Source organism: Stigmatopora argus, chromosome 20 (assembly GCF_051989625.1).
Source record: "Stigmatopora argus isolate UIUO_Sarg chromosome 20, RoL_Sarg_1.0, whole genome shotgun sequence".
NCBI lineage: Eukaryota > Metazoa > Chordata > Actinopteri > Syngnathiformes > Syngnathidae > Stigmatopora > Stigmatopora argus.
The window spans coordinates 8,030,849-8,041,013 of NC_135406.1; the positions used below are offsets into that span (position 1 = coordinate 8,030,849).

The 10,165-nt window shown below is 38.5% G+C and overlaps 2 protein-coding genes across 4 annotated transcripts in view; both read right to left on the bottom strand.

Moving 5' to 3' along the window:
• The window catches only part of LOC144066153 (uncharacterized), a 66,008-nt gene that overhangs the window by 22,774 nt on the left and 33,069 nt on the right, over window positions 1-10,165 (bottom strand). The window lies entirely within an intron of this gene.
• Window positions 1,943-6,533, bottom strand: LOC144065979 (uncharacterized). Of its 3 annotated transcripts, XM_077589244.1 has the most exons (3): window positions 5,965-6,090; window positions 5,205-5,371; window positions 1,943-4,548 (listed from the first exon to the last, which is right to left on the bottom strand). In XM_077589244.1, exons 2-3 carry the CDS (start codon window positions 5,359-5,361, stop codon window positions 2,339-2,341), a joined length of 2,367 nt encoding a protein of 788 aa, XP_077445370.1. In that variant the 5' UTR covers window positions 5,362-5,371; window positions 5,965-6,090; the 3' UTR covers window positions 1,943-2,338. The 3 variants fall into 3 exon arrangements, with proteins under 3 accessions (XP_077445370.1, XP_077445372.1, XP_077445371.1); XM_077589246.1 differs by lacking the exon at window positions 5,205-5,371 and having other exon boundaries at window positions 5,965-6,533; XM_077589245.1 differs by lacking the exon at window positions 5,965-6,090 and having other exon boundaries at window positions 5,205-5,487.

Sequence of the window (10,165 nt, forward strand, 5' to 3'; positions counted from 1 at the left end):
TGATCATTTACTTTGTAATTTCCTAACTTAGGCTCTACTATTTCGGATAGAATTGTGAGGTCAATAAAATCTTCAACGGCACTATTTTTTCTTAAAAAGTAATACCTTGACATACAAGTGTTCCAACATAGGAGAAATTTGAGATACGAGGAAAATTCTGAGCAATTTTTTTGCCTTGAGATATGAGATAAATTTGAGATATGAGCATACCAGATGGTTCACAATTGTGAGTCGGTAGTTAATTAGAACCAATTTTGGTGGGGTTTTTTTTAGGATGGAAACGGATTAATTTGTATTTTGTTCATTTCTATGGGAAGAATTGACTTGAGATACGAGTAAATTGACATACAAGCTCGATCCCGCAGTTAGCTCGTATCTTAAGGTTTTACTGTATTTGAATAGTGTGGATCGATATTACACATTAAAAAATGTAAACAAGATTTTCAGAATGCAAAATACAATTAGTGGTACCTCGTCATATGACCGCTCGTCATACAATATTCTCGTCTTACGACGAAAATTTCAATCGAATAATTCGCCCGTGATGCGATCAAAATTTCGTGATGCGACCAAGCCAGTGGGCCATGGCACTGTCTTTTTTGCATATCTTTCGTGTATCTACGAGCACCGAATGAGTTATTCAGACCAGGAAACGCACAACGCGCATGCGCGGGAAAAAGAGGGCTTTCTGGGTAATGAAGTATACTCGTGCACACAACACCGACAGGCAATGGCACTCTTTCTCAGAATAAAACTTTACCCACAATCAATACGTGGGTAAGCTCAGCTGTTGCATTTCCTGTTTTTTATTATTATCTAATACGAGGAGTATTATATTACTTCTCGTTCGCTGCTCCTAAGAACATCAGCGGCACTGGCTCGCAATTCCCTCTTTGTAATATTTCTGGTCGCAACTCTCTCTCAAAGCGGCTGCGACCAGAGCCATTTCAACGAGGGAGTTGCGAGCCAGTCTTTATGAGCAGTTTTTCTCGTTGGCAAGTGGTCGTGGGTTATCCTATTGTGAGGACATTTGCGTGAATCATTTTCGGAATATTTTGAAGGGAATACGTAGTACAACAGCAAACAGCCCATCGATAGCGAACGTGAGGGTGGAGGCGTGGCAAACCGCCAACCCGGAAAACGAAGGTAACAAAAGATTACAACAAAATTAGAATTCATTATTGTGTAAAGTTACATTAAACATATGTTTGAGTCTGTATATATTAATCCAAGTCAATTTAAATTTGTTTGTTCCGTTTACGAGTGCGTTGTCGTGGAAAAAAACACGAACCCCCTGCCCCCTTTGTGCGTCTCTGTCTCCCGTCGGCGAAAAACGCCCAATTTTAGTTAGATTAAACACATTTTATTACTATTAAACCACTAGTTATGTGTTACTTTGTTAATAGATGGCGAATTAGAAGAAATAAAACATTTTTTCCAATCCAATATCCTGTTATTGGTGTTTTTTCAGTTGGTTGGAACAAATTAATTTGTTTTCCATTCATTTCAATGGGAAACGTCCGCTCGAGTTACGAGAATCTCTTCATACGATCTCAGTCTCAGAACGGATTACGATCTTATGTCGAGGTACCACTGTTTAGTGCAATTACAATGATCTTTCATACAGAAATTGATAAAGCAAGCAAAGCCGTCATTGGCCACTGCTTATCACACCACATTTGCGTCTTTAAAGTCTATCCTTACGACTAAATCTCTGGCAAGAAGCTGAGCAGCAAAAGGGTTTCTGACCAACGTGGGTAATTGTGTTTTTAAGATATTCCTGCCACAAATTGAGCAAAAAAGGGCTTTTCTCCTGTGTGGGTTGTTAAGTCTTCTTTTCAGGTTATTCAATTGTGTAGCTTTTTAATTGGGCCGTTGCAGCGAATCTGTGGCCAGACTGAACAGGAAAACATTGTTCTCCAGTGTGGGTTAATGGGTTCTTTTAAGCTTCTCCTTTGGGAAAATGTTCGACCACAAACTGAGCAGGATTTTTTTTTTTTGCCAGTGTGGGTTCTTGTGTGTCTTTGTAAATCTTGCTTTTGAGAAATGGCTTTACCGCAATCTGAACACGAAAACGTTTTTTCAGCAGTGTGGAATCTTGTGTGCCTTTTTAAGCTTTCCTTGTGTGTTTGACTACAAACTGAGCAAGAAAATGGTTTTTCACCAGTGTGGGTTATTACGTGTTTTTTAAGCTTCCCTTCTCTGTAAATCTTTTACCACAAACTGAGCACGCAAATGGTTTTTCACCAGTGTGTGTTCTTGCATGACTTTTTAAGTATGCCATCCGTGTGATGTTAAGTTTTCTTTTCAGATTCCCTTCTGTGAAAATGTTTGAACATTAACTGGGCGGGTCATCAGTGTGGGTTCTTGTGTGGCTTTTTAACTGGTGCGTTTGAGAGAAAACTTGACCACAAATCAAGCAAGAAAAGGGTTTTTCACCAGTGTGGGTTCTTATATGGCATCGTAAGATTCGCTTATCTGCGAATGCTTGACCACAAACTGAACACGAAAATGGTTTTTCACCAGTGTGGGTTCTTGTGTGTATTTTTAAGTTTCCCTTCTGTGTAAATCTTTTACCACAAACTGAGCACGAAAATTGTTTTTCACCCGTGTGGATTATTTCGTGCCTATTTAAGTGTCCCTTCCGTTTAAATGTCCGACCACAAACTGAACACGAAAATGGCTTTTCACCTGTGTGGGTTCTTGTGTGCCTTTTTAAGGTTTCCTCGTGTGTGAATGCTTGACCACAAACTGAACACGAAAATGGCTTTTCACCTGTGTGTGTTCTTACATGACTAATTAAGTGTCCCTTGTGTTTGAATGCTTGACAACAAACTGAACACGCAAATGGTTTTTCACCAGTGTGGGTTCTTGCATGACTATTTAAGTGTCCCTTGTGTATGAATGCTTGACCACAAACTGAACACACAAATGGTTTTTCACCAGTGTGGGTTCTTATGTGGATTTTTAAGCTTCCCTTCTCTGTATATCTTTTATCACAAACGGAGCACGCAAATGGTTTTTCACCAGTGTGGGTTCTTGCATGACTATTTAAGTGTCCCTTGTGTATGAATGCTTGACCACAAACTGAACACGCAAATGGTTTTTCACCAGTGTGGGTTCTTGCATGACTATTTAAGTGTCCCTTCTGTGTGAATCTTTGACCACAAACTGAACACGAAAATGGTTTTTCACCAGTGTGGGTTCTTATGTGGATTTTTAAGTTTCCCTTCTTTGTAAATCTTTTACCACAAACTGAGCACGGAAATTGTTTTTCACCTGTGTGGATTATTTCGTGCCTATTTAAGTGTCCCTTCTGTGTAAATGTCTGACCACAAACTGAACACGAAAATGGCTTTTCACCTGTGTGTGTTCTTACATGACTAATTAAGTTTCCCTTGTCTGTGAATGCTTGACCACAAACTGAACACACAAATGGTTTTTCACCAGTGTGGGTTATTACATGTTTTTTTAAGCTTCCCTTCTCTGTAAATATTTTATCACAAAATGAGCACGCAAATGGTTTTTCACCAGTGTGTGTTCTTGCATGACTAATTAAGGGTCCCTTCTCTGTGAATGTTTGACCACAAACTGAACACGCAAATGGTTTTCCACCAGTGTGGGTTCTTGCATGACAAACTAAGCTTCCCATTTGTGTGAATGCTTGACGACAAACTGGACACGAAAATGGCTTTTCACCCGTGTGGGTTCTTGCATGTCTATTTAAGTTTCCCTCGTGTGTAAATGTTTTACCACAAACTGTACATGATAAGGGTTTCTCCCCAGTGTGGCTCCTCATATGTGTTTTCAAAGAAGACTTTTTACCAAAAGTTTTCCCACACTGAAAGCATTTGCAAAGTGCGTCGCCACTTGGATTTTTCTTAACATCTTCAACATCATCGTCAAAAAGCAAGTCATTGCCATCTAATAAAGGAGCAATTAAATTTTCTGCTCGCCATCCTTCTGGAGAGCTGCCGTTCAGAAGCTCCGCCCCTCTGTTGGCCACGCCCAGATCATCTTCACCCTTGAAAGGCTCACCAGTTGACCATTTGACACATTCCTCGTTTTTGATTGGAGGTTGCTCTTCTCTTTTGCACTGTTGAGGGAACTCTGGCTGCTCCTCCTCTTTAATTTGGGGCCATGCTGAGGCGTTTGCAGGCTCCGCTCCTTCACTGACCACGCCCAGATAATCCCTTTTAACGGACTCACCTGGTGACCAGGTGAAATGATCGTCCTCCTTTTTGATTGGAAGTTGCTCTTCTCCCATTTGTTTTTGAGGGAACTCTGGCTCCTCCTCTTTAATTAGGGGCCATGTTTTGGTGTTTGCAGGCTCCGCCCCTCCACTTGCCACGCCCAGAACATCTTCCCTCTTCACGAACTCACCAAGTGACCAGGTGAAATCATCTTCCTCCCTTTTGATTGGAAGTTGCTCGTCACCCATTTGTTGTTGAGGGAACTCTGGCTCCTCCTCTTTGATTTGGGGGAGCTCAACTTCCCCTTCAAGGTCAACAGACTCCTGCCCATCAGCACCAAGATCATTTCTGAAACCTGCAAAGATACAAAGATAATTGATTAACAATTTTCTAATTATAACATAACTAAATTTATTGTTCACAGAAATGAAACCAAACGGAAGAGGGCGCCATACATTCATTTCATCACAATGCAGTACTTACTACTGTAGTATTCTCGTCAACAGCAACATGAGTTTAAAACTGTTTATAGGTGCATTTTTCAAAGTATGGCACTATTGGTCAGAAAAGTTTCTTCACTGGTGATGTAGCTCCTTAAAATTAGTCAAATCTTTTTTGGAGCCTTTTCATTGTAAACATTCTCTTTTATGTTTTACATTTTAATTCTTTTAAAATGCTTTCCCCAAGGGGAGGCATTAAAAAAAGCATTATCTTTTTTTCAGTAGCAGGTTTATTATTATTTGGGGGATTAATGAGATTGAAATAGAGGTATAGTCTGATTGGACACTCTAAATTGCCCCTAGGTATGAGTGTGAGCGTGAATGGTTGTTTTTCTCCTCGTGCTCTGCGATTGGCTGGCCACCGATTCAGGGTGTTCCTCGCCTCTGGCCCGAAGGCAGCTGGGATAGGCTACAGCACCCCCTCCACAAGATTTAGCATATCAGAAAATGAATGAATGAATGTTGGGATTAAAAACAGTGGGAGAAGCCCAACGTAGCCTCGGCAGCAAACCTCGACTGGGTGGATGGTGCATATCCAGACAATTTTCTGGCACTCGGCTGCCAGATTCAAGTATTCGGCCTTCTTGCGCTCGAAGGTGGTCTCGATCCCCTCCTCTGATGGTACTGGTAGTTCTATGAGGTGAAGCGCTCTTGCCTTGGAGGACCATACCTCAATGTCTGTGCACAGTGATGTAGTGATGATCTCTGATGATAGTTAACATTCTGTTTATTTATAAGCTGCATTTGAATTTTAGCATTAAATATTAAGTACTTTCGCAGGCCGCACCACGGAGTAGCAGTGGGTCAGATTTGGACCTCGGGCCGCAACTTTGACACCATTGTTTGAAGGCTGCTCTCGTTGTTGTTTAGTGCATCTACATCTCTATTTTTTGAATTTTCAATTAAGAGCATGCAAATAAGTGTTATGTCTCTCAAGCATGTAGCCAAAAATGGAGGGCGAGTAGCAGGGATGACTCTTGAACGCCTCTGGAGGGCGCTCGCGCTTTGCGTAATTTGAAAAATACATTGTTTGTTTGTGATAAGGATACAATAAAAGGAAAGCTACTGTTTAATGCCGTTGTTAAGTATTAACACGCGTTGAGACTTATTCGTTCCCTCCTATAGTGGTTATATTTAAATAGAAATAAAATTTATTACGTCTTTCTTCGAATGGTGCTAGTGCAAATTCATGAAAATGTACGTACGCTACTATAGTGTCATGTCAATAGAATACCTTTAAGGGAATATATGGAAATAAAAAGTGTACCCACCTTCTAGTCTATGAAGAACAACTTTCTCGTGCGTTATGTTGCAAACTGTCGATTGCTCGTGAGTTGAATGCTCCTGTTTGACCTCAAAAAGTTCCTCCTGGAGCTTTGGCAGTTGTGTTCTTGCCGACATTTCCACACGTGAATTCTGATGATGGCGGCGACTTTGATAGCTGCTAGCTATGCTGAGCTAAAATAGCCAGGAAACCTACAACGAGTTCTTCGTCGACTTGTTCCCTTGATAGCTGCTAGCTAAGCTAAGCTAAAGCATAAACAAGCTCTTCGACGACTTGTGGAGTTTGCGATCTCGGCTGCCTGGGTACTGCTTTGGCCCGCCTACTAGCCAATCATAGTTTGTGAAAGCAATGACATGTCCCAGCCAGCAAAATGCTAACGCCTATGAAAAATCATTGTGGGGTTGCCAACTCGAAATGTGATTGGTTAAATGCTTCAATATGAAAACACACATCTGGAAGCAGTTTAACTAGGGGGAAAAGCAATGAAAGGAAGCTAACAGACCATTTGGAATAATAAGTATTGATGGACAAAATATAATATGATTCAGATATTTCTTAGGCCAGCAGAGAAGGCCTTGAAGGCCCTAACGGCCTGCCACATATATATATATATATATATATATATATATATATATATATATATATACATATATATATATATATATATATATATATATATATATATATATATATATATATATATATATATATATATACATATATATACACATATATATATATATATATATATATATATATATATATATATATATATATATATATATATATATATATATATATATCGAATATTTGTCCCAATATTATTGGGACAAATATTCGATTCATTGCCTAAAAAGAGGGGCTTTGCAAATAGCTGGGTCGTGAAGTGGGTCTCATATTGAAATGTGTATTTTGCCTGTTTCTAGTCATGACTCCATGAGTCTCAAGCTTCTCCTTTGTAGAGCTCTGTCCTGTAGCCAGATGTGTCCTTGAACACTTGCAACATTGTCGTTATCTTCTATTTGCCGGTTCATAACAAATGGCTTATCCTGGAAGACTTGCAACATTGTCGTTATCTTCTATTTGCCGGTTCATAACAAATAGCTTACTGTCTGAAGTAGGGGAAAATCCCATCCCTGTTTCGCTTTCTTGAGAGAATAAAGGTGAATGAATGTAAATTGTCTGTCTCGGCGCATTTGTGGACGACAGCCTTGCCTGTGGTTCACCTGTGCTCAGAATATTCTGTAATAAAAGCTTTGAAGTCACTGTTTCTCGCCTCCAGCCTGTATTTGGACACCCAACATCTTCCACATCCGAAATTAATCGTACCCGAGAAGGAAGACAGAGTGCTCTTCCTTCAACAGTCGTTCACATCACTGCAAAGATGGTGCTACAGTAGTCTAATACGTGCTAGTTGCCAAACATGAAGTAGTAGGTGGGTGGCATTTTGCCCAGCAGAATTAAAAAGAACCAGTTTGTGGATCATTGAAAAAATAACTCTTCTCTGATAATTCTGGATTATTTTTTCATCACGAGTATATTGTTAAACTACTTTAATGGAGGTACATTGATTCTATTTGTAATTATTGTCTTATTATTCAATAAAAAGAAATCCCTTGGTCTAAATATTGATGTGCATTCAAACAATTCATAACCTCACTATAATAAAAAAAACTCTTCAATCAAAGAAAAAAAATATTTGAATGCAAAATCATAGCTGAGATTAAAAAAAATGCACTATCATTTTGATCTAGCATGATCATCTGAAATGGTAGTTTATACATTTTCGCGAAAGCTATGTCAAACACAGCAACCATCTGACATTCTGGTCAGCGAACTTTAATGTCAGTGATGACTGTGCAATTGAAGAACTCCTTCAAATACAACCCACTTCTTTGTCAGAGCGGGAGCAGCACATGTTTAAACAAGCAAAAACCACAGCACCAGATTTGAGTTTTTCCAAATATTTTCATCAAGATACATTTCCGGTAGGTGACAATGTTCGGACAAAAAATCTAAAGAGAACTTTTAACCCAGAGTCTGGAACCGTATTATCAATGAAAAAATGCCTTCAACAGATGAATCCAGTGAAATTCACTGTTTTAGCACTTTTTTCATGGTCCCAGTAGAGTGTAAGACATAAGAGACAGGAAACGAATCAACAACGCTTTTATAATTTTAGGGGACCATAAGGGTTCAGTCAGACAGTTTAACAATTTGGCTCTTTGTGTCTTGTTCGCCAGCCTTGCAATATCTTATGAAGCTAGTTTTTTTATTATTTTACATTCGAGTAGATGCAGTTGGTTGTTACAATGATTGGATTTGCCTCCACGTTTATGGAATGGTTGCATGTTTTGTTAAAAAGGGGGAACGTTTTAATTACATGAGGGGGGTGTAAAAGGTTCATTTGTTCATCTTCTGTATTGCTTATCTTCATGGGGTCTTGTGGTTGTTGGGGCCTATCCCAGTTAGTTGTGAACAGGAGAAACACTCTTGGATTAGATAAAAACACACGCAAAGGACTAACGTGGAAAACGTCCATTGAGTACATTCGTCCTGACTATGGTTTTTCACCTGTGTGGGTTCTTGTGTGTATTTTCAATCCATGACCTCGGAACTGTAAGGCCAACGTGCTAACCACTCGGTTAGTAAATGTAAATCTAACTAAATAATTATGAATGTTTATCAGACATTTATCAATACTTTCACTAAGTATTCAATATTGCAGAAGTGTATACTAAAACATGACTATGAGTCACAAATTACGGCCCATTTTGGAAATGGTTTAAAAAGTCTCTTTTGGGTTATAGACACCTTCGAGAAATGTTTCATTTTGCAGTACGATTTATTTATTTCAAATTTCCATTTTCAGTAACTCATGATTGACAGTGACACATTACAGTTGCTTTTCCCAATTGCTAAAAGAGAAAATCCTAAAGGACCCACACATTTAAAAGAAATAGAATAAAAGTACATCCCATTTGAAAATAACACAAGCCCATTTCACACACAGTCTCGATTCCCATATCACAACAATCCTCCTCTCTCATAAATCGAAACCTAGTCAATAAACTTCAAATGTTTTCACTGATTACTGTGGTGTTGAAGACGATGATTCTGTTTTGCATCAATGTATGTAACTTGTACCACAACTCCTCATCTGAAACTTCAGAAAAGGAGCCAAGAAAATACTGTTCAGTAAAAAAACTATTCTACATAAACTAAAACTACATTGATTATATGATTATTTATGATCATCATTTTCTGACATTCAATGTGAATGAGGCAGAGGGTACAGAAAATGAATGAATGAATTTGACATGAATGTAAAGAATTAAGGCTTTGTCATGGAGAAACATTGAAGCAGTTAAAGGATGTATAAAATCAAATTCCATCCAAAAAGCAAGAGCACCATGCATGCATGGTAAAGGCTCAGGGTATATACATGTAATCCAATAGGTCTGAAGTTGTCAATGACAGAATTTGGCAGAATAATCAATTGGCAGTGGTGGGATTTGACCCCACACCCCTGAGAGACTCGAGCTTAATCAAGCACCTTGGGCCGCTCGGCCACACTAGACTCGGCGCTTGGAAGTTCTTAACCACAGAAATCTTAAAAGGTGAAAGAAAGATTTGTTTGATTTGAAGAGAAACAAGAGTAGTTTTCTAATAGTACAAGTTAAAGTAACTCAATGAAAAACTGAATCTATTGAACACAACAGTACTCATTGAACACAGGAAGCGTATTTACTGGGTTTTACTTTTTTTTAAAAACAGGATTATTATATGTGAATTGAGTTTTTGTGTGAAATTGATTTGTGGTATTGACAAATGGGAGCTACTTTTATTATGTGTTTTAAATGTGTGTGCTCTTTTGTCTTAGGGAGTTGGACTTTCTGCACATTTGAAATAAATAGTAATGGAAATTAAAAAAATCCTTGAAGGGGTCTATAATTTAGAAGGCACTTTTTAAACATAATTCCAACAACACACCTTAATTTACGATAGCTATAGAGCTATAGTTATATTTTGCAATATTAATTCCAATGATTGAAAATCTATAATTGCTTAATTATATTTAATTCCTTGCATTGTTGGTCATTTGCTTCAAATATTGCCCATGAAAAGTGACAATTGATTACATCAGCATGAAGTAAAAAGTATATTCTAGATTTGTATGCCTGCAG

Excerpts from the sequence above, each read along its gene's own strand:
- LOC144065979 (XM_077589244.1), bottom strand. The coding sequence starts at position 5,361 with ATGGTCCTCCAAGGCAAGAGCGCTTCACCTCATAGAACTACCAGTACC. Across the intron at positions 4,549-5,204 it reads GCACCATCCACCCAGTCGAG|GTTTCAGAAATGATCTTGGT; the intron begins GTTTGCTGCCGA and ends GTATCTTTGCAG.